This window comes from Hippopotamus amphibius, chromosome 13, assembly GCF_030028045.1.
Source record: "Hippopotamus amphibius kiboko isolate mHipAmp2 chromosome 13, mHipAmp2.hap2, whole genome shotgun sequence".
NCBI lineage: Eukaryota > Metazoa > Chordata > Mammalia > Artiodactyla > Hippopotamidae > Hippopotamus > Hippopotamus amphibius.
The window spans coordinates 46263677-46289556 of record NC_080198.1 but is presented as its reverse complement, the minus strand read 5'-3'; the positions used below and the strand labels follow the sequence as shown (position 1 = coordinate 46289556).

Below are 25880 nucleotides of genomic sequence, written 5' to 3'. Positions count from 1 at the left end.
GATGACAATATGACTAGGCCACAGTCAAGAGAGGGAGAAGGGCTTACGGTGGGCATAAAAACAATAGTAAGTGCTTTGCCTTCATCCTTTTTAAGTCCTCACCAAAACACATATATTTTAGTCCCAATTATAATGATTTTTCTTACCTGGATTTCATTTCCAAAACTGCAGTTATTTCTTGCTTGGAAGCCTGTATTTGGTATAAAAGCTTAACAATATAGTAAAAGTGCTCTGGGTCAAGTACCATCCCAGCTTCAACAAGCTGTGGAAGAGGGAAAAAGTAGTCATTCTTATAAAAATATGAAAGAGTTGAAACCAATGTGTGTGGAAAAAACTAAGAGACTGATGGAAGAAGTAAAGCATGGAGACAACAGAATTAAAATTCACTTTAAAAATCTGAAGCATATTTTTCTTCAAATATTTGAGAACCACAGTAAGACAGCTTACACCAAGAATTTAAAGCAAAAATGAAAATAATACTTTTGAATTCAAACTTGGATATTCTTTCTGTTCTCCAAGTTATCTCAAGCACTTTATCAGTTGTACCTCTTGTTTGGTACTCATTCTATCTTTTAGTAAGTATAGCACTGGTGGTTGTACTGTAACCCTGATGGTAAAACTCCTGAGAAGTATCAAACTGAGGTTTTCTACAATGACTATAGGTGATCAGGAATTTTTTTTTTAATTTTAAATTTGTCTATCTTCCAGTTTTATTGAGATATAATTGACATGCAGCCCTATAAGTTTAAGGTGTACAGCATAATGATTTGACTTACATACATCATGAAAAGGTTACAATAATTTTAGTGAACATCCATCATCTCATATACATACAAAATAAAAGAAAAAGAAAAAAATTTTTTTCCTTGCTATGAGAACTCTCAGGATTTACTCTCTTAACTTTCATATATAACATACAGCAGTGCTAATTATATTCATCATGTTGAATAAAACACCCCTAGTTCTTATTTATCTCATAACTGGAAGTTGGTACCTTTTGACCACCTTCAGCCAATTCCCAATCCCCTCACCCCCCTGCCTCTGGTAACCACAAATCTGATCTCTTTTCCTATGAGTTTGTTTTTTGAAGAATAATTAACCTACAACACTATGTTAGTTACTAGTGCACAACAGGGTGATGTGATATCTCTATACATTACAAAATGATAACCATTAGGTCTAGCTACCATCTGTCACCATACAAAGATACTACATTATTATTGACTATATTCCCCATGCTGTACATTTCATCCCTGTGACTCATTTGTTATATAACTGGAAGTCTGAATAATTCTTGATTCAGAAAATTTCCAGGCAAGTAATTTTGTCAAGTTTTGTAATGCAGAACTAGAGGTATTCAATGAAATATTTGTTCATCTGCTAGAGTAATTCCAATGCTGCTTCCTAAAGAGAATGGGTGGGAAATGGGGTGTTTTCCTGCAATTAGGCCTATTCTGAAATGAATGGCTGGGTAGTACCAAACACTAGGAAATATTCAACAATAGTAAAAATTTTAATATACCTTTAAAAAGCCATAAAAATGTTTTTCTTTTTGCTTAATGCCAAACATAAAATTAACTCATTGCCACCATACTCTTATCTATCTAATTTGTTTTGGTAACAATGTCCTATTTATACATTGATTTGTACATTTATTTTTGTTATACCCTCAAATCTTTTTGAAAAAGAAAATTTTCTTTAATCATCCTTAAGAAGTAGAGATGAGGATGGTTCATGAATCTAAAAGAAGTCACCTGGAGTGCTTAGAACTATTTAATTAAGGGGAAGCCCTGTCAGTCACTAGAATCTGTTTATAAACCCTATTTCAGAAGAAAAAGAACATTTCTGAAAATAGAATTCTTTGGCATAAAGAATATGAGTAAAAGGAAATTTAAGAGTGTAAGCAGAAATCATTTTCTTGGTTATTCACTATTAGAGAATAAGAGATAAAGTGAAATCATACCTTGCAAAAGATATCAATTAAAGCAGGTACAGCATTCCTTAATTTCATAGTTGCCACATACTCGAATATTTTTAGTAATATTTTCAGGGCAGGCTGGATAAAATAAAAAAAAATTACTCATTTTCATGCCTTCCTTCAATACACCTTAAATTTCTCAAATTCGTTTATGCTGAAAAACACAAGTGTTCTTTAGGAAGTATGCAACGAACAGAAACTTAACTCCTAAATTATACAAACAAGAAATATAACAGAGAAATTAACTTAAAATATTAGAAAAATATATTTTCAGGTTACTTACCAGCATTTTAATCATTATGCTGAGGTTCATGACCTGAAATACTTCTTTCAAAAGACAATGTTTGAGTAAAGAATTTAGAAGGTCATTTAGCACTTGTAAATCAAAGTGTATACCCGGAGGAAATTTTCGGTAGTACTCCATAAACATGTTTACTGAAAATGAACAAATATATATTAAAGTCATTTGCTTTTAAGACATTCATCTTTCCTAAATTAGATAATTTTTCTACATTTAAAGATCAAGTAGTAAAAATTCATTTTCTTAAAAGGTACATTTCCAGTATCAGAAATACTTGATGAAAATAAATTAAAGCAAAAGTTAATGGCAATAAAATGTTAACCAGGATGTTAGGTACTAAATTGGGAGCTTACTTATGTGCTATCCACAAAAAATAGGGCCAAACTGCCTAATACATCATGGTCTCAGTATGAACTCCTAGCCATACGCCCAGGTAGACTTTAGGCAGTGGACTGTTTAGGTGTGGATGCACACTATTTTGACATATACCCCTTCTTGCTGTTTTAACCCCACCAACATGTTGACTCTGGGGTTATTTTTATTCCAGTTTATGATATGAACATTCTACTAAAAATTATAACACTGATTAATTTCCTTTGAGAAAGTAGTTTCTTAATGGACACTTGGGTTGCTTCACATTTTAGCTACTGTGAATAATGCTGCTATAAACACGGGTGTATAAATACCTTTCGAGACTCTGCTGTCAATTCTTTTGTGTATATATCAGGAAAAAAATGCTGGATCATATGGTAACTCTTATTTTTAATTTTTTGAGGAATTGTCTTACTGTTTTTCCACAATGTCTGTACTACTTTTACAGCCTTGCTGATAGTGCACAAGGGTTCAAGTTTCTTCACATCTCACTAACACTTGTTTTCTGTTCTTTTCTATAGTAGTCATCCTAATGGGTGTAAGATGGTATCTCAATGTAGTTTTTCTTTTTTTAATATTTTATGCAGGTACCTCATATCAGGCATTCTCCTTAGTTTTTTTTTAAAAATTAATTAATTATATTTATTATTTATTGGCTACATTGGGTCTTCATTGCTGCACACAGGCTTTCTCGTTGCTGAGAGCTGGGGCTACTCTTCATCGTGGTATGCAGGCTCCTCAATGTAGTGGCTTCTCTTGTTACAGAGCACAGGCTCTAGGCGCGTGGGCTTCAATAGTTGTGGCACACGGGCTTAATAGTTGTGGCTCACAGGCTCTAGATCACAGGCTCAACCATTGTGGTGCACGGGCTTAGTTGCTCCATGGCATGTGGAATCTTCCCAGAGCAGGGCTCGAACCCGTGTTCCCTGCATTGGCAGGCAGATTCTTAACTACTCTGCCACCTAGGAAGTCCCTCTGTGTAGTTGTGATTTGAACTTCCCTTAGGATTGTTGATATTGAGCATATTTTCCATGCTTATTGGCCATTTGTATATCTTCTTTGGAGAAATGTCTCTTTAAGTACTTTGCCTGTTTTTGAAACAGATTTTTTTGTTGTTGTTGAGTTTAGAGGTTCTCTGTATCTTCTGGATACCAATCCCTTAACAGATATATGATTTACAAACATTTTCTCCTATCCTGTGGGCTCCTGTTTTATCTTGCTGATATTGTCTCTCAATGCACAAAACCTTAAATTTTTCATGAAGTTCAATTTGTCTACTTTTTCTTTTGTTGCCATTGTCTTTGGTGTCATATCCAAGAAATCACTGCCAGATTCAATGTTGTGATGCTTTTGTACTTATACTTTCTTCTCAGAGTTTTATTGTTGTAGGTCTTACATTAAGATCTTTAATCAATTTTGAACTAATTTTTGTATATAGTGTTAGATAAGGGTCCAATTTTATTCTTTTGCATGTGGATATTTAGTTTCTCCCAGCACTAAAAAATTTTCCTTTTGCTAGTGCATGACCTTGGCATCCTTCTCAAAAATTGTCTGACTATATATGTGAGGCTTAATAACCAAGCTCTCTATTCTATTCCATTGGTTTATATGTCTGTCTTTATGCCAGTACCACACTGTTTTGATTATTATAGCTCTGTAGTAAGTTTTCAAGATAGGAAGTATGAGTCCTCCAGTTTTTTTCTTTTTCATTTATTAACCCTAACAGCTTTTTTTTTTTCAGAATCTTTAGCATTTTTTACATATAAGGTCATAGCATCTGCAAATAGGTAATTTACTTCTTCCTTTCCAAAATGGATGCATTTTTTATTTTTTTTGCCTTGTCTAACTGTTTTGCCTAGAACCTCCATCTCTATGTTGAATAGAAGTGGTGAAAGCAGGCATCCTTCCCTTGTTCTTAATCTTAGAGGAAAAGCTTTCAGTCTTTTGCAATTGAGTATGGTGTTTGCTGTGGGAGTTTCAGATTGGCTTTTTATTTATTATTCTCCTTATTATTTTTATATATATATATTTTGAGAAATAGTTATTTATTTGGCTGCACCAGTTCTTAGCTGTGGCATGTGGAATCTTCATTGCTGCATGTGGGATCTTTAGTTGCAGCATGTGAACTCTTAGTTGCAGCAAGTGGGAGCTAGTTCCCGGACTAAGGATTGAACCCAAGGCCCCTGCATTGGGAGCACAGAGTCTTAGCCACTGGACCACCAGTGAAGTCCCCAGATATGGCTTTTAAATGTTGAGGTAGTTTCCTTTTATTCCTAGTGTTTTCAGTATCTTTATCATGAAAGGGTATTGCATTTTGTCAAATGCTTTTTCTGCGTCAATTGAGATGATCATGTTGTTTTTTCCCATTCATTCTGTTAATGTGGTATATTACTTTGATTGATTTTTGTATGTTGAACTGTCCTTGCATTCTGAGAATAAATTCCACTTGGTCATGGTCTATGATCCTTCCAATATGCTACTGAATTCAGTTTGCTAGTTTTTGATGAGGATTTTTGTATCAATGTTCATAAAGGATATTGATCTTTTCTGCAATTTCTTTGTCTGGCTTTGGTATCAGGGCAATTGGTAGCCTCAACCTCATAGAATGAGTTACAGGTGTTCCCTCCTCTTTAAGTTTTGGGAAAAGTTTGAGGATTGATATTAGTTCTTTAAATGTTTGGTAGAACTCACCAGTGAAGCCACTGGGTGCAGGGCTTTTCTTTGTCAGAACATTTTTCATTACTGATTCAGTCTCCTTAGTAGCTGTAGATATATTCAGATTTTCTATTTCTTTATCATTTAGTCTTGGTAGATTTTGTTTTTCTAAGAATTTGTCCATTTCATCTAAGACAGCCAATTTGTTTGGCACACAATTATTCACAGTATTCTCTTATAATCATTTTTATTTCTGTAGAATTGTATTAAGGTCCCCACTTTCATTTTTCACTTTAGCAATTTCAATCTTCTCTCCATTTTTTCGTCCATCTAGCCAAAGATTTGTTAATTTTGTTGGTCTTTTTGAAGAACCAGCTTTCAGTTTTATTTTCTTCTCATTGTTTTTCTATTCTCATTGTTCTCTTTTTCATTTATCTCTGCTCTGATCTTTATAATTTTCTTCCGTCTGCTAGCTTTAGGTTTAGTTTGTTTTTCTTTCTCTAGTTTCTTAAGTTATAGTTAGATTTGATATCTTTCTTGTTTTTTTACAAAAATGTTTATACAATAGCTATAAATTTCCCTTTTAAGTGCCACTTTCACTGCATCCCATAAGTCTTGGAATGTTGTGTTTCATTTTCATTTGTCTCTAAGTATTTTCTGATTTCCCTTGTGATATCTTCTGTGATTCCTTGATTGTTTAAAAGCATGCTCAATTTCCACATTTTGTTAATTTTCCAGTTTTCTTCTGTTATTGGTTTCTAATTCCATCTTGTTGTGATCAGAGAAGATACTCTGTATAATATCTATCTTTTAAAATCTGTTGAGACTTAATTTGTGGCCAAACATATGGTCTATTTTGGAAGATGCCCTGTGTGTTCTTGAGAAAAGTATGTATGCTATTGTTGTTGGGTAGAGTGTTCTGTATGCGTCTGTTAGATCTAAGGGGTATATTGTGTTGAGTCCTCTATTTCTTTCTTATCTTTGCCTGGTTGCTCTATCCGTTATTGTGAGGGGGATACTGAAGTCTCCAACTATTATTGTAGAACTATCAATTTCTCAGTAATGCTGTAAGTTTTTGCTTTATATATTTTGATGGTCTGTCATTAGGTATAAATGTTTATACTGCTGCTGTACTGAACCTTTTATTACTATACATAATGTCCTTCTTTTTCTCTTGTAACCTTTGATTTAAAGGTTATTCTGCCTAATATTAATGTGGTCACTCCTGCTCTCTTTTGGTTACTATTTGTAGAGAACATTTTTTTCCCCATCCTTTCCCTTTCAATCTATTTGTCTTTGGATCTAAAGTGAACATTCTGTAGACAGCATATGTTGGATAATGTATTTTTATTTATTCTGTTAATCTGTGTCTTTTGAATGGAGAATTTAATCTATTTACTTTAAAAGTAATTACTGATAAAGAAGGACTTACTTCTGATTTTGCTATTTGTTTTCTATATGTCTCATAGCTTTTTTGTCCCTCATTTCCTGCATTATTCTTTTCTTTTGTGTTTAGCTGATTTTTAGAGTGGAAGTTTTAACTCCTTTTTCATTTCCTTTTGTGCAAATTCTATAGCTCTTGAGGTTATTATGGGATTGCATTTAACATCCTGAAGTCATAACACTCTATTAAATTTATAACAGCTTAACTTCAATAATATACAAAAACTCTGCTTCTTTAAAGCTGCATCCCCATCCCTTTCAGTTGCTGAGGTCACAAATTACATTTTTATATACTGTGTGCCTGAAAACATTAACTAACAGTTCTTTTAAATGCATCAGTCTCTTAAATAATATGGAAAAGAGGATTTGGAATTACCAATCAAATTCACAATAATACTAGTTTTTACACTAATAATATATTTTTCTTTAAAGGAATTAGTTTCTTAAATCACGTAGAAAACAAAAAGCTCAGTTACAAACCATTGTTACAATAACACTAGCTTTTATAACTACCCATGTATTTACTTTTATTGAGATCTTTATTTCTCCATGTGATCTCCATTACTGTCCCATGCCCTTTCATTTCACTTTGCAGGCCACCCTTGAGCATTTCTTGAAGGGCAGGTCTAAAGGAAACAAACTCTCTCAGCTTTTGCTTATCTGGGAATGTCTTACTAATAATTTAGCCCTTAATTCTGAAGGACAGTTTTGCTAGATATAGGAATCTTGGTTGACAGATATTTTCTTTTAGCACTTTGAATATACTGGCCTACTGCCTTCTGGCCTCCAAAGTTTCTGATGAGAAATCTGCTTATAATCTTATTCAGGATCCTCTGTATGTGATAATTTGCTTCTCTCTTGCTGCCTTCAAAATCCTCTCTTTGCCTCTGGCTTTTGAAAGTTTGATTAAAATGTCTTGGTGTGGGTCTCTCTGAATTCATCTTAGAGTTTTTTGAGCTTCCTGGATATTTATATTCATAACTTTCATCAAATTTGGGAAGTTTTCAGCCATTATTTGTTCAAATATTCTTTCTACCCCTTTCTCTTTCTCTTCTTCTTCTGAGACATCCACAGTGTGTATAGTTTTCTGTTTCATAGTATCCCACAGGTTCCTCGGGCTGTGTTCATTTTTCCTCAAACTTTTTTTTTTCTGTTCCTCAGACCTGATAATTTTCACTGTCCTATCTTCAAGTTCTTTGATTCTTTTGGTTGCTCAAATCTGTCTCTGAATCCCTCTAGTGAATTTTTTTTCAGTTACTTATTTTTCAACTCCAGAATTTTTTTAGTTTCTTTTTAGGTTTCCTATCTCTCTCATATTTCCATTTTGTTCACATATTATTTTCTTGACTTTCCCACATGTTCCTTAGTTCTTCAAGCATCTTTAAGACAGTTGTTTTAAAATCATTGTCTAGTATATCTGCCATCAGGACTTTTACAAGGATAGTTTCTGTTGATTTATTTTTTCCTTTGAATGGGCCATATTTGGCTCACTTCCTTGTATGTTGTATGACTTTTTGTTTGAAAAGTGGGCATTTGAATCCAAGAAGGTGGTAACTCTGGAGCTCAAAATACATATATTTTAAAATATTTGAGGCTAATAGCTTTTTTCAATTTAAATTTATATAATCAAATTTAAATCTTTTGTGCTTCCTTTGATTACTTTAAACCACAGAAATTATCAACTTCCAAAAAAATCTGATTGAAAATGTTAATTCCTTCTACTGATTTACCAATATATTATAATTACCAATATACTATAATGATTCATTTTTGGTGTATGCTAGGCAGTAGTAGTTTTTTGCAACGTTTTTAGCGAAACAACTTCTGGAAAAAGAATTTTATGTGGAGGAGGATGGTTCAAGATGGCGGAGTAGAAGGGACGTGTACTCATTCTCTCTTGCAAGAGCACCAGAATCACAACTAACTGCTGAACAGTCATTGACAGGAAGACACTGGAACTCACCAAAAAAGACACCCCACATCCAGAGACAAAGGAGAAGCCGCAACAAAACAGTAGGAGGGGCACAAACGCAATAAAATCAAATCCCAAAACCGCTGGGTGGGCAACTCACAAACTGGAGAACAGTTATACCACAGAAGTCCACCCACTGGAGTGAGGGTTCTGAGCCCCATGTCAGGCTTCCCAACCTGGGGGTCTGGCAACAGGAGGAGGAATCCTCAGAGAATCAGACTTTGAAAGCCAGTGGGACTTGATTGCAGGACTGCCACAGGACTTGAGGACAAAGAGACTCCACTCTTGGAGGGCACACAAAAAGTAGTGTGCACACCAGGACCCAGGGGAAGGAGTAGTGACCCCATATGAGACTGAACCAGACCTACCTGCTGGTGTTGCAGGGTTGCCTGCAGAGGTGGGGAGCGGCTGTGGCTCACCGTGGGGATGGGGACACTGGCGGCGGGGGTTCTGAGAAGTGCTCATTGGCATGAGCCCTTCTGGAGTCGCCATTAGCCCTGCCAAAGAGCCTGTAACATCCAGTGCTGGGTTGCCTCAGGCCAAACAACCAATAGTGTGGGAACGCAGTGCCACCCATTGGCAGACAAGCAGATTAAAGTTTTACTGACCTCTGCCCACCAAAGCAACACCCATCCCTACTCACCACCAGTCCCTCCCATCAAGAAGCGCACACAAACCTCTTAGATAGCCTCCTCCACAAGAGGGCAGACAGCAGTACCAAGAAGAACTATACTGATGCAGCCTGTGGAACAGAAACCACAGCCACAGAAAGATACAGAAAATGAAAAGGCAGAGAACTTTGTACCAGATGAAGGAACAAGATAAAACCCCAGAAAAACAACTAAATGAAATGGAGATAGGCAACCTTCCAGGAAAAGAATTCAGAATAATGATAATGAAGATGATCCAGGACTTTGAAAAAAGACTGGATGCAAAGACTGAAAAGATGCAAGAAAAGTTTAACAAAGACCTAAAAGAATTAAAGAACAAACAAACAGAGATAAGCAATACAATAACTGAAATGAAAAATAAACTAGAAAGAACCAACTGCAGAATGACTGAGGCAGAAGAACGGATAAGTGATCTGGAAGACAGAATGGTGAAAATCACTGATGTGGAAAAGAATAAAGAAAAAAGAAGGAAAAGAAATGACGACAGCCTAAGAGACCTCTGGGACAACATTAAATGTACCAACATTCGCATTATAGGGGTCCCAGAAGGAGAAAAGAGAGAGAGAAAGGACTCGAGAAAATATTTGAAGAGATTATAGTTGAAAATTTCCCTAACATGGGAAAGGAAATAGCTACCCAAGTCCGGAAAGTACAGAGAGTCCCAGGCAGGATGCACCCGAGGAGAAATATGCCAAGACACTTAGTAGTCAAATTGACAAAAATTAAAGACAAAGAAAAATTATTAAAAGCAACAAGGGAAAAATGAAAAATAACAAAGAGAATTCTCATAAGGTTAACAGTTGATTTCTCAGCAGAAACTCTGCAAGCCAGAAGGAAGTGGCACGATATACTGAAAGTGATGAAAGGGAAGAATCTACAACCAAGAATACTCTACCCAGCAAGGATCTCATTCAGATTCGATGGAGAAATCAAAAGCCTTACAGACAAGCAAAAGCTAGGAGAATTCAACACCACCAAACCAGCCTTGCAATAAACACTAAAGGATCTTCTCTAAGTAGGAAACACAAAAGAAGAAACAGACCTACAAAACCAAAACCAAAACAATTAACAAAATGGTAATAGGAACATATATATTGATAATTACCTTGAATGTAATGGACTAAATACTCCAACGAAAAGACACAGACTGGCAGAATGGATACAAAAACAAGACCCATATATATGCTGTCTACAAGAGACCCACTTCAGAACTAAGGACACATACAGACTGAAAGTGAGGGGATGGAAAAAGATATTCCATGCAAATGAAAATCAAAAGAAAGCTGGAGCAGCATTACTCAGATCAGATAATATAGATTTTAAAATAAAAAAAGGTTGCAAGAGACAAGAAAGGACACTACATAATGATTAAGGGATCAATCCAAGAAGAGGAGATAACAATTATAAATATATATGTACCAAATGAAGGAGCATCTCAATACATAAGGCAAATGCTAACAACTATCAAAGAGGAAATCGACAGTAAAACAATCATGGTGGGGGACTTTAACACTCCACTTACACCAATGGACAGATCATCCACACAGAAAAATAATAAGGAAACACAAGCTTTAAATGACACAACAGACCACCTAGATTTAATTGATATTTATAGGACATTCCATCCAAAACCAGCAGATTACACTTTCTTCTCAAGTACACATGGAACACTCTCCAGGACAGATCACATTTTGGGTCACAAATCAAGCCTTGGTAAATTTCAAGCATTTGAAATCATACTAAGCATCCTTCCTGATCACAATGCTATGAGATGAGAAATCTTTTACAGGAAAAAAAATGTAAAAAACACAAACACATGGAGGCTAAACAATACACCACTAAATAACCAAGAGATCACTGAAGAAATCAAAGAGGAAATAAAAAAAAATACCTAGAGACAAATGACAATGAAAACACAATGATCCAAAACCTATGGGATGCAGCAAAGGCAGCTCTAAGAGGGAAGTTTATAGCAATACAATCCTACCTCAAGAAACAAGAAAAATCCCAAATAAACAATCTAAACTTACACATAAAGAAACTAGAGAAAGAAGAACAAACAAAACCCAAAGTTAGCAGAAGGAAAGAAACCATAAATATCAGAGCAGAAATAAATGAAATAGAAACAAAGAAAACAAAAGCAAAGATCAATAAAACTAAAAGCTGGTTCTTTGAGAAGATAAATAAAAGTGATAAACCTTTAGCAAGACTCATCAAGAAAAAGAGGGAGAGGACTCAAATCAAGAAAATCAGAAATGAAATGAGAAGTTACAACAGACCCTGCAGAAATAAAAAGCATCATAAGAGACAACTACAAGCAACTATATACCAACGAAATGGACAACCTGGAAGAAATGGACAAATTCTTAGAAAGGTGTAACCTTCCAAGACTGAATCAGGAAGAAATAGAAAATATGAACAGATCAATAACAAGTAATGAAATTGAAACTGTGATTAAAAATCTTCCAACAAACAAAAGTCCAGGACCAGAGAGCTTCTCGGGTGAATTCTATCAAACGTTTAGAGAAGAGCTAACACCCATCCTTCTCAAACTCTTCCAAAACATTGCAGAGGAAGGAACACTCCCAAACTCATTCTACGAGGCCACCATCACCCTGATACCAAAACCAGACAAAGGTACTATCAAAAAAGAAAATTACAGACCAATATCACTGATGGATTTAGATGCAAAATCCTCAACAAAATACTAGCCAACAGAATCCAACAACACATTAAAAGGATCATATAACATAATCAAGTGGGATTTATCCTAGGGATGCAAGTATTCTTCAATATATGCAAATCAATCAATGTGATACACCATATTAACAAACTGAAGAATAAAAACCATATGACAATCTCAACAGATGCAGAAAAAGCTTTTGACAAAATTCAACACACATTTATGATAAAAACTCTCCAGAAGGTGGGCATAGAGGGAACCTACCTTATCATAATAAAGACCATATACGAGAAACCACAGGAAACAGCATTCTCAATGGTGAAAAACCGCAAGCATTCCCTCTAAGATCAGGAACAAGACAAGGATGTCCACTTTCATCACTACGATTCAACACAGTTGGAAGTCCTTGCCACAGCAAGCAGAGAAGAAAAAGAGAGAAAAGGAATCCAAATTGGAAAAGAAGATGTAAAATTGTCACTGTTTGCAGATGACATGATACTATACATAGAAAATCCTAAAGATGTGAACTAATCAATGAATTTGGTAAAGTTGCAGGATACAAAATTAACACACAGAAATCTCTTGCATTTCCATACACTAACAATGAAAGATCAGAAAGAGAAATTAAGGAAACAATCCCATTCACCATTGCAACAAAAAGAATAAAATACCTACGAATAAACCTAACTAAGGAGGTAAAAGACCTGTACTCAGAAAACTATAAGACACTCATGAAAGAAATCAGAGATGATACAAACAGATGGAGAGATATACCATGTTCTTGGATTGGAAGAATCAACATTGTGAAAATGACTATACTACCCAAAGCAATCTACAGATTCAATGCAATCCCTATCAAATTATCAATGGCATTTTTTACAGAACTACAACAAAAAATCCTAAAATTTGTATGCAGACACAAAAGACCCCAGATAGTGAAAGCAATCTTGAGGGAAAAAAATGGAGCTGGAGGAATAAGACTGAGTGACTTCAGACTATACTACAAAGCTACAGTAATCAAGACAATATGGTACTGGCACAAAAACAGAAATATAGATCAATGGAACATGATAGAAAACCCAGAGATAAACTACAGTCAACTAATCTATGACAAGGAGGCAAGGATATACAATGAAGAAAAGACAGCTTCTTCAATGAGTGGTGCTGGGAAAACTGGACAGCTACATGTAAAAGAATGAAATTAGAACACTCCCTAACACTATACAGAAAAATAAACTCAAAATGGATTAAAGACGTAAATGTAAGGCCAGACACTACAAAGCTCTTAGAGGAAAACACAGGAAGATCACTCTTTGACATAAATCACAGCAAGATCTTTTTTGACCCACCTCCTAGAGTAATGGAAATAAAAAGAAATAAGTGGGACCTACTGAAACTTAAAAGCTTTTGCACAGCAAAAGAAACTATAAAGAAGACAAAAAGACAACCCTCAGAATGAGGGAAAATATTTGCAAACGAATCAACAGACAAAGGATTAATCTCCAAAATATATAAACAGTTTATCCAGCTCAATATCAAAAGAACAACCCAATCAAAAAAACAGGCAGAGGACCTAAATAGGCATTTCTCTGAAGAAGACAAACAGATGGCCAAGAGGCACATGAAAAGCTGCTGAACATCACTAATTATTGGAGAAATGCAAATCAAAACTACAATGAGGTATCACCTCACACTGGTTAGAATAGGCATCATCAGAAAATGTACAAACAGTAAATGCTGGAGAGGATGTGGAGAAAAGGGAAGAACCCTCTTGCACTGTTGGTGGAAATGTAAATTGGTGCAGCCACTAGGGAGAACAGCATGGAAGTCCCTTGAAAAACTAAGAATGAATTACCATATGACCCAGAAATCCCACTCCTGGGCATATACCCAGAGAAATCCATAATTCAAAAAGACACATGCACCCCAATGTTCACTGCAGCACTGTTTACAATAGCCAGGTCATGGAAACAACCTAAATGTCTATCGACAGATGAATGGATAAAGATGTGGTACATATATACAATGGAATATTACTCAGCTGTAAAAAGGAACGAAATTGGGACATTCATAGAGACATGGATGGACATGGAGACTGTCATAGAGAGTGAAGTAATTCAGAAAGAGAAAAAAATATCGTATATTAATGCATATATTTGGAATATAGAAAAATGGTACAGATCAACCGGTTTGCAAGGCAGAAATAGAGACACAGATGTAGAGAACAAACATATGGACACCAAGGAGAGGAAGTGGGGGGGTGGGTTGGGGTGGGATGAACTGGGAGATTGGGATTGCCATATATACATTACTAATAAGGAAAACATATCAAATTGTACACTTCAAATATATGCAGTTTATTGTATGTCAATTATATCTCAAAGTTCTTAAAAAAAAAGAACTTTATGTGGAAATTAAAATATAAAACAGATACAAATGAATCTATGGGTAAACAGGGTAATGGGGAGTCCCACCCTCTAAGTACCTCCCCTTGTGAACAAGGTGGTCCCTGAAGCCACTCTGTAGAGCCTGAGCAGTTAGATCTACACTTTATACCAGTGATATTCAGAGTTTCTCTTTCTAAGTTGCTATGCAGTTATCCTAACATCATTCATAAAATGAGTCTTCCTTGCCAAACCTTACGGTCTTTCTAAACACTAAACCTCTTTATACATAATATCGAGTTTATTCTGAGCTGTCTATCTGTTCCACTGATCTAACTTTCTATTTTCACATCGAACATAATTTATACAGGTTACTGCCAATTTCCTGCATTTATTCTTCACTATAGGTTTTTATTTTTGTTTTCTGTGTTCGTTGTTTTATAATTGAAAACTTATATTTTTCCTGTTCCCATATTTGATATTCACACAACTGGAATTATATTTTGGAGGCTTTTGCATTTTTCCCATGTCATCCTCTTTTCTGCTACATCTCATGTTATGGAATTATTTCTGGAATATAAATGTTCACCCATATCTAACCATATGTAGCTTCTCCTCCATGGCTATTACAACCCCTCAGGTGACAGGTGTATTCCCTATATAGGCTCCTATTACTTCTACCTTAACTACTTCCTCCTCGCTACAGATGGATTAAGTCCAGACTACCAGTTTCCTCACATGCTTCCTCTAATCCTTAGTGGAGATGATAATCACCAGCAAAACAAACTTGTCAGATATTTCGTTTTTAGCTAGATGAGATATTAAGCAGATGAAAATGGTACTCTATTATCATCATACTATGTGGCTTTAGTGGCTGTGTCAGGGTGACAAGTGTAAGCTTGGTCCCTTCTTCTTGGGGCTCAGAATGTAAGTTGGGGGAGATGGAAGCAGAGAATGGGATGAGGCTGTGGAGTCAGATAAGGGCCTAATAGAGGAGATTATCCTATTTCCTATGACTAAGCTTTGAAAGATGAATAGGTCTTTGCTATGGGGAAGTGAGATAAAGGAAAGGGATCCTGGGTAGAGAGAGCAGTGCCCTCTCTATTATGACACAGCATGGTCTGTTAGGGAACTGAACAAAATGATGGATGGTGCATTGGCTACAAGGGATAAGTGTAAAAAGAAAAGGATGAATAAGTAAGAAAGATCTAGTTTCTGAAAGATTTCTTCAGAAAGATTTTAAGACAATTAACAACATCTTTTTTTCTGTCTTACAGCTATAAATAAAATTTCTATGTCACGGAAATATTAGTATCTAAGGGAATTACAGTGTTAGGTGGATCATAATTTTTTTATTAATCAAAATGCCACACATTATTAATTCCTTCTAAGACCAATAGAGCTACTCTAAGGCATTCAGTTTTCATACTCAAAGGCAGTGAATTTACTTTCAAACTATTAAGACAATAGCACACTGTTACCACATTAATGAATTTATAGTAATCATTCCACTGTCTCATACCTGCACGCTGTAGCAAACACAGCTCGTTGATACTTATATATTTCTTAAACACTTCCATACAAACCTGTAAAAGTCACGAAAAATGTGAAATTACCTTTTTATATTTCATAAAATTTACACAAATTTCAGTCCTATCTTTTTGCTTATTCCAATTTTTTAAAGTCAATTTAAAGCAATGGAATAAAGAAGCTGATGTTAGGCTAACTAAGATTTGAAATTCATACTGAATTCATTACAAAAACCTTATTCAGAGAAGCTATGTCAAAGAAATCGTCAAGGAAACAGAGTCAAGATTAGCAATCAACTGGGGAAGGGAGGACATCGTTTACTGGTGTAAGGAGAAACACATGGACCAATGGATTAGGACAGAGATCCTATAAATCCATTCATATACAATCAGCTGATTTACGACATGGTGATACTGCAGTGCAGTTGGGGCAAGGATGGTGTTGGGTCACCTGGAGATCCACAAAGGAAAAAATATGTATCTAGACCTTCTTCTTACATCCTAAACAAAAATTAATTCTAGATGGCTTAGAGTTCTAAATGTAAATATCAGATAAGAGAACTTTTAAAGGAAAAACATTAAAGAACATCTTCATGATCTTGGCAAAGATTTCTTAAATAGCATGTAAAAAAGTCAACATCATAAAAGGGAAAAAAATGGGTAAGATTGGACTATATAAAGATGAATAATTTTGTTTACCAAAAGACACTTTTAAAAGGGTGAAAAGCCCCATGGCAGGGAATGTAAATTGGTACACCACTATGGAGAACAGTATGGAGGTTCCTTAAAAAACTAAATTTCTGTATGATCCAGCAATACCACTCTTGGGTATATACCTGGAGAAAATCATAATTTAAAGAGATACACACACCCAATGTTCACTGCAGCACTATTCACAATAGCCAAGACATGGAAACAACTTAAATGTCCATCGACAGAGGAGTGGATAAAGAAGATGTGGTACGTATATACAATGGAGTATTACTCAGCCATAAAAAAGCATGAAATAATGCCATTTGGAGCAAGATGGATGCAACTAGAGATGATCATACTAAGTGAAGGAGGTCAGAAAGAGAAAGACAAATATCAGATGATATCACTTATATGGTGGAATCTAAAAAAAAAATGGTATGAATGAACTTACTTACAAAACAGAAACAGAGTAACAGATGTAGAAAATAAATTTATGGTTTACCAGGGGGAAAAAGGGAGGGGGAGGGATAAATTGGGAGATTGGACTGACATACACCCACTACTGTATATAAAATAAATAACTAATAAGGACCTACTGGATAGCACAGGGAACTCTACTCAATATTCTGTAATGACCTACATGTGAAAAGACTCTATAAAAGAGTGGATGCGTGCGTGTGTGTGTGTGTGTGTGTAACTGATTCACTTTGCTATACACCTGAAAGTAACACAACATTGTAAATCAACTATACTCCAATAAAAATTTTTTAAGGGGCTTCCCAGGTGGCACAGTTGTTAAGAATCCGCCTGCCAATACAGAGGACATGGGTTCGATCCCTGCTCTAGGAAGATCCCACATGCTGTGGAGCAACTAAGCCCATGCGCCAAAACAAACAAACAAAAAAAAAATTAAAAAAAAAAATTTTTTTTAAAAAGGTTGAAAAGGCAACTTGTAAAGTAGTAAAAGTTATTTGCAATATCCAACAAAGAATCTGTATCCAGAATATATAAAGAATTCTTAAGATGGATAAGAAAAAGACAATCCTCTAGAATACAGATAAAATACTTAGATATTTACAGAAAGGGGATACTCAAATACCCAACAAACAGTTTGAAAGATGCTCAAATTCATCAATCATCAGGGAAGGCACCACACCCCACCCACTAGAATGGCTTAAATTAAAAGGCTGATAACACCAAGAGCTGATGAGGAGGTAAAGCAACTAGAACTGTCAGACACTGCTGGTTAGACTGTAATTTGGTAAACCGCTTTGGAAATCCATCTGGCAGTGTCTACTAAAGTTGAACATATGCGGGCCCTTTGACCCAATAATTCCAGTTTTAAGTATAACCCATCAGAATGTGTACATATATTCACCAGAAGACATGCAGAACACTGAGAGCATCACTACTGTATCTACCAAATTTAGAAACCACCCATCAAAAGTAGTACTTATCAACAAAATAAATTTTGATATACTAATATAATGGAATACTATACAGCAATGAGAAAGCAACGTCTACAATTAAGGAAAAAAATACTGATGAATCTCAAAAATGTTGAGCAAAAGCAGACAGAAACAAACGAATACAAACTGTTTGATTTCATTTACATAAAGCACGAAATCAGGTAAAGCTCATATATCAGGAGTTGATGAAAATCTGAATTAAAACATATGACTGAGAGTTATTAAAATAATCTCTACTTCAAAGACTTAACATATTTTACCTTTTCATCCCCTTGCTCAGGCACATGAGCAAACTTGCATTGTGATCGCTCACAGCCACGTAATGTATTAAAATGAAATTTGCAATATCTATGGGGTATCATCAACCCTAGGGGCTTCTGGAACACCTAGAAAATGAGACAAATTCCTTTTCTGTGTTAATTGTAAAACACTGCAACTGCAATCAAGTGAGAAAGCATTTGAAACAACCAGAAATATTATATATGCAAAAAAGTCTCAAGGTAAATTGTTTTCTGACTTTATAAAAAATAACTCCGAACAATTTATATTTTTAAAAATTATGAAAAAAATCAATTTAAAGTTATTTGTCTGGATTTTTGCAATTTCCTTTAGTGTAAAACTTTTATATTTCATCAAAGTTACTACTGTTTTACTGTACATGGTTTTAAAAGTTTATACTTTCCCTCCTCCTTCTCATGTGCCTGTCCTTTTAACTTGTATAAAAAGTTAATTCTATTATAATATGCATATGTGAAATGCATTTATTAGAACCAAAAATTTCCTTAGCTTTTCTGATTAACCAAAAAAGGCAATGAGCGAAAGCTTTTTACAACAGGCTTTTCCTATCAATTGCTTTATATCACTAGCTTTCTCCCTCATCACAGGGAACTATTCATCCTGTATTTTCTGTTCTGGATATCCCATCCCCCACCCTTCTGCCTTAAACCTCTTATATTGTTTGTGAATATCCTCTGAAACGCTACTCATTTTCTGTCCCTTACCACCAACCCCCATTTAAAATCCATAAAATGTCCAGAACTGCTTCAATGATGATAGGGAAATATTAATATAACCAGAATGCCCCAAAGCACATGCTTATAAGATTATTATTATTTTTTTAAATGGGGCACTTACCCCTACATTTTTTTCCCTTTTAAATATTTCACAAATTTCAGGATTCTGCAGCTTTGGGAGAGAATGTTTTCCTGGAAATCTGAAATCTAGAAATGATTAAGAATGACATTACATTCCAATATGTTACAACTTATTCCTTTCATAACAATGAAACAAATGACTACTAACTACTATCTGCTTTAATATTTCCCTTTGGACTTCTTGTGCTCAGTTCAAAGACTGCTGCTGTGGTATGTTCCTGTGAAATATACAATAATTTACATCTTTGGTGTTCCTTAAGGATGTCTAGATCTCAATTTAACATTTTAAATTCATTATAAGCTAAAGATACCTTCTTAAAAGCTTTACATAGCAGTACTGAGTATTATATTCAAATGACTGTTAGACAAATATTACACACAATAAACCTTTCTTAGGGAAGAAAACTACTGACAAGCCCAGGTGCTATGGACTGAACTGTGTCTCCCCCCAATTCATATATTGGAGCTTTACCCCACAACATAACTGTATTTGGAGTTAGGGCCTTCTGTGGAAGTAATTAAGGTTAAATGGAGTTATAAAAATGAGGCCCTGATCTGTCCTTATAAGAGACACCAGAGAGATTTCTCTCTCTCTCTCTCCATGCACATGCACCAAGGAAAGGCCATGTGAGGACTTAGTGAAAAGGCTCCCGTCTGCAAGTCAGGAAGACAGCCAGAAACTGAACCCTACCAGAAACTTGATCTTGGACTTCGAGCTTCCAGCACTGTGTGAAATGAATATCTGTTGTTTAAGCCACCCAGTCTGTGGCATTTTGTTATGGCAGCCCGAGCTATTATACCAGGCATCATTATCTCTTAATGTTGGTCTTTTTAAAATGAGAATTAGGACATTTAAAAATTATTTTTTCTAAAGATAACATAAAAATGTTTTTTATCTTAAGTAATTTCATGTTTCACTTTGGCAGCATCTAGATATAATTTAGGAGAAGTTGACATTTTTGCTGCATAGCTTTGCAGTATTTTTCATTGTGAAACCTATAACGCTTTTTAGGATAAAACATGTGATCATCATGGGCTTGCTTCTATAGTACACAAAACCAGGCAGCACGAAGTCAGTAATGGGAGGTCTGGAAGAGTTAGGTGTGAGCTACATATACGAGGGGATTTTATTGTTCCTAAATTCATTCTTCAATCTAGCTTGTTTTTTCACAGCACTATGAATTATCAAAAAAATGACACAAATTCTAAAGTACATGCTAAATTTCTAAAACACTCACCTAAAATAGGAATATTTTAGGTATACACTGTAATTTACCTGCACTACCACTATTACATAAATACAGACCTCAGAAGTTGTTCCATCAAAAGCACTAACTAAAGGTACACAAACCATCTAATCTTAACATATCCTATACTTGTTTCAATTTCTTTCTTTTTTTTTTTTTGGCCCTGCCAAGCTGTTTGCAGGATCTTAGTTCACCAACCAGGGATTAAACCCGTGCCCTTGCAGTGAATGCACGGAGTCCTAACCACTGGACAACTAGGGAATTGCCTCAATTTTTTTAACTTTTTTGTTTTGGGTGGAAAAATCTCCTGTATCATTGCTATATTATCAAAAGCCAACAGAATTTTATTAAGAAAATTGTACCATTCATCCAGGGCTTCAGTAATGTGTCTTCCTGATGAGTACTTAGAGTCAGAGGTGGCACTGGCACTGATAAGCACAGAGGTTTGGGGCCCAATGCTGCTAACTGACATTCACCAACCATAATCTCTGTATTTTTAGAATCGCTGCTGTGTGAGCAGAAAAACCAAAATCAGAATTTAAATTTATTCTAAAAACATAAAGTAATGAGAATCAAATAAGTAGACCTAATGATAGTATTTTTTTTTAAGAACTTTTATTGAGATACTATTGACATACAATAAAGCACATATATTTAAAGTGTGCAATTTGATATTTTTTTTATTAGTAATGTATATATGGCAATCCCAATCTCCCAATTCACCCCCCCCCACCCCCCACTTTCCCCACTTGGTGTCCATACGTTTTTTTGTCTACATCTGTGTCTCTATTTCTGCCAATGATAGTATTGATATATTCTACATACTATGCTGTGTACTACCATCATATACTATGATTCTCCGGTATTTTCAATAGGTTGTTCCTGCCTTCTTAACTAGAAAACTGATACTTGTTAAATGGCTAGGGTACGGGTAGAAGTGGGGTGGTGGGGTTAAAACTAGAGGAAAATACTTTTGTTCATGCCAGACAAAAGGTTTCAGGAGGTATTGGACTAGCATCCAAATCCAGAAAAGATCATTCAATGATTCTATTAATAGTGCAATAAGATGAATTATAAGTTATTCTTTAGGACAAGTATATATAATAAATTTATACATGAACTTGAGACTTCCTTTGGGAAGAAGGTATAAGAAATGTATTTTTCCAGGCTGCTTATTTAAACAGTTTTGACTATGTTCTAATATGTGAGATCCTATATAGCAGGGGTCCCCAATCCCCGGGCCGCTGACCAACACCGGTCCGTAGCCTGTTAGGAACCAGGCCACACAGCAGGAGGCTAGACCGACAGGTAAGCTAGCAAATCTTTATCTCTGCTCCCCATCGCTCGCACTACTGCCTGAACATCTCCTGCCCCATCCCCCCCAACCCCCTGGCCTGTGGAAAATTGGTCTTCCACGAAACCGGTCCCTGGTGCCAAAAAGGTTGGGGACTGCTGCTATATAGTCAATTATAAAAAAAAAAAAAAAAAAAAAAAACCTTAATCTGGAAGTCATTTACCTAGAAAAATAAATAACTTAAGCAAGGGGGAGGATGGCAAGTACCTCAGAGCTAACAGATATAAATGAATTTACTTTTTCAGAGAAAGACCTATACCCTCATTCATATACTGTAATATTTTACCTTAAATACAATTCAAATAAGCTTTTTCAGCTTGGGTTCCCTTGGCCAGCGGAGAGTAAAAATGGTAGGAAAGAGGGGCCAGTGCTTATAACAGCTGAAACCGAGCAGCATTGATGGGAGTTTAATAATTTTACACAAAATAAAAATATTTGCTTCTCTCCCCAACTTGGGATATCATTGATATGTGCAGTCATCATAACCCCCCTGCAAATGAAACGAAATAAAAGCAGTAACATAAAACAAACAAATATGAATTATGGAATTTTATAAATGGAAAAGATTATGTAGTAAAGTTCTTTACTTTTGATTGGATAATGAAATCCAGGGTAATGTGGTGACTTACCCAATGTCACACTCCCGGTCATTATGGCAGAGCCAAGGTGATGACAAAACTCTGCAGGCTGCAACTATTTAGCTTGTAAGCAAAATGTTTTTAATAGGAAAAAAAAGTTAACCTTGTCACATTTTCTTTTTAAGATCTTCAGGTGCACATGAATCTTACTGGGCTTCTGTGCCAATCTAATTCTTACCTAGGCTTTTCTTTAACGTAATGGTTCTCAAACTTGAACACGTAGCAGGATTAGTTGGTCACCTTGTTGAAACACAGATTGATGGGCCCCCTTTCCAGAGTTTCTGATTCAGAAGGTCAGGGGTGGGAACAAATGATCTACCTTTCTGACAGGTTCCCACGTGATGCTGCCGCTCCAAGGATCACACTTTGAAGAACACTGTTCTAACATCAAAGAACTTGAGCATCTGTCACCTGACCTAACTGGGCCTTGCCTCGACAGCAAAATGGGTGTGGGGGGCTGGATCAAATGATCTCCAAGGCGTCCTCTAAATCTAAATTTGGTATCTGTCTGTGTTTCAGTGAGTATCCTGTAGCTCTCCGTACTAATCACTGCAGACATGGAGGATACCTGCAAACTGCAATGTTCATCTGCAAACGCACATCTTTTTCTCTTTTACCTTATCACTATTCCTCATTCCTTCGTCAAAAATATTTTAGTGGCTTAGTGACAGCTTTTAGGTAACTTACAATATCTCTGACATCTGTATACACCTGACACATTAATTAAATACTACCCATGTATTGTTTATGGCACAGTAGCCTAAGTATATACAAGAGAGAATGAAAAAAATGCTCAAGATACAAATTACATGAATGACTATTTTAACATTATGTAGTTAAAAATTATGTTACAGACCTTTTGCAAACTTCATAAATATTTTCTTTTTCTTCTTGAATAGTCACCTTGTCTGAAAATCTACACTGTGAAAAGATTATGGTTAAAAAATATAAGTGAATATCTCTGCATTTCATATTAGGTTATGAGGCTTACCAAATTAGAATGTACTAGATGTTAATTAAACAACTAGCTTATGGCCAAGCCGGAGAATAATTCTACTCTACGTTATTGAAAATATTTAACACTGACTTTAAAATATCTACTTTTGAGAAAAACTAACATAAATCAATGCGTTTTTCCCAGTTTTTTTTAAATTAATTAATTAATTTTATTGGCTGTGTTGGGTCCTTTTTTGCTGTGCACAGGCTTTCTCTAGTTGCGGTGAGTAGGGGCTACTCTTCGTTGTGGTGCGTGGGCTCCTCATTGCCGTGGCTTCTCTTGTTGCAGCGCACAAGTAGTTGTAGCACATGGGCTCAATAGTTGTGGCTCACGGGCTCTAGAGCGCAGGCTCAATAGTTGTGGCACACAGGCTTAGTTGCTTCTCGGCATGTGGGATCTTCCTGGAGCAGGGATCAAACCCGTTTCCCCTGCATTGGCAGGTGGATTCTTAACCACTGTGCCCCGCCTAGGAAGCCCTGCATTTTCCCCAGTTTTTGATATCACCTTTAATTATGCAAGCCACCATTTCAAATTATTTTGGGCAATTAAAGTTATGTTTCTTTTTATTCAGAAAAAAATAGTTTTGAGTGATTTTTGTTTTCAGGTGGTTATTTACCAACATAAATGTATTTTTCATTAGAAATACTTATATGTATTTAAAACACTGCTATACTTAAAGTACTTTACAATTAGTGTTTTGGGAATTGTGATTCTCTAATTATAAGAAAGTCATACATACTAGACCTTTGGAAAAACAGGCATCAAGAAAATAAATCCCCCAAATCACCCATCATTTGGGCAGTCAGAGATAACCACTTAATATCTTACTTTGTATCTTTCTAGTCTTTTTTAAAGTACACAATTATATTTTACAATAATGGTACATGCTATATATACTATTATAATTGTAAAAATCAACTGAGAAACAGTTCCTGGATGAGAATGTTAAAGGTAAAAGCGTTAATTCCCTTCAAATTAATTTATACACTTAAAAAATTACTTTACAATGTGAGTTTAAAGCTCTTAGAATAAAAAAAAAAAAGCTCTTAGAAGAATATAAGAATTGCCAAAAATATTTTAGATTTATAATACATCTTACTATATTTTAAAGCAAGCTTTCTCTACTATTTTTATTTTTCAAGTAATTGATAATATGGAATTGGTACAGGACCTGAGCAATTAATGGAATAAAAGAGAAGTAAGGAAATCATTCTATACATAAAAATTGAAAATATTAAAGATGGCATTTGAAATTTGTGAGGAAATGATTCAATAAATAATAATAGAACAACAGGCTAGTTGATTGGATGGAAAAAAGCTTGGTACCAATTCACCCTATGCCAAAATACTTTAGGTTCATTAAAGATTTAAATATAAAAAATACTGAAAGTATCAAAAATAAAATAAAGGTGTGTAGTTACATAATTTGGAGGGTAGAGACCAAAGCCTAAGCTGACGCCAAAGGCAGAAACTATGAATCAAGGTATCAATAGGTTTGAATACAAACATTTAAAATATATTCACATGCTAAGATGACAAGTCATTTGTCAAAGTAAGAATAGAAAGGTTACATTGTTTCTACATTCTTTCTTCCAAGATAAAACTTAGATTTATATTGATAAAAAATTTAAACATAAATAACACCAAAAAAGCATTAGAAAAAGATACAGGCAAAAATTTTTAATACAAAAATGGGAAGGGTTTCTCTAAATATGACTCAAAACTCAAATATCATAAAATAAAACTGATACATTTGACCAAATAAAAATAAAAAGCTCCTTCAAGGTAAAAAGCTCCTAAACCAACTCAAACACAAATGAAAAACAGGAAAAAGTATGGCAGCATATGACAAAGAACAAATATATTTAATATATGAAAAGTTCCTACAAGTAAAAAAAGATCAAAATCCCAAAAGAAAAATGGGCAAAAGACATAAAAAAGAAGTTCACAGAAGAAAATGTAAATGGCTTTTACACATACTAAAAGATGCTTAACTAGACTCATAAGAGAAAAGCAAATGAAAAGTCATTTGTAAAAATGTACAGATGGACAAAAATAAAAAAATTTTAATACTGAATTGGTGAGTGTGTGGGGGAGAAAACTGTCATTGCCATACAATGTTGATGGAAGCATAAATCAAAGCAATCTCTATGTAGGGCAATCTGAAAATTCTACTTCTAAGAATTAATCCAAAAATGCTTGCACATATGCAAAATGCCTTATGCTCAAGGATGCATAATGCAACAATGTTAAAATAGTAAAAAATGGGAACAAACTAAGTGTCCATCAATAGTAGAACTTGTTGAATAGAGTACATCCATATAGCGAACAATTATATAA

At 35.1% G+C, this 25880-nt stretch overlaps 1 protein-coding gene across 1 annotated transcript in view; it reads right to left on the bottom strand.

Annotated features, from left to right (window-relative positions):
* Positions 1-25880, bottom strand: part of TOPAZ1 (testis and ovary specific TOPAZ 1) — a 66979-nt gene that overhangs the window by 21818 nt on the left and 19281 nt on the right. The window contains exons 5-12 of the mRNA XM_057704317.1: positions 23400-23464; positions 20914-21059; positions 19285-19370; positions 18411-18536; positions 15982-16045; positions 2262-2413; positions 1964-2056; positions 147-262 (exon numbers count right to left, since the gene is read on the bottom strand). Of these exons, the coding sequence (XP_057560300.1) occupies positions 147-262; positions 1964-2056; positions 2262-2413; positions 15982-16045; positions 18411-18536; positions 19285-19370; positions 20914-21059; positions 23400-23464 (848 nt within the window). The remainder of the gene's footprint in view (positions 1-146; positions 263-1963; positions 2057-2261; positions 2414-15981; positions 16046-18410; positions 18537-19284; positions 19371-20913; positions 21060-23399; positions 23465-25880) is intronic.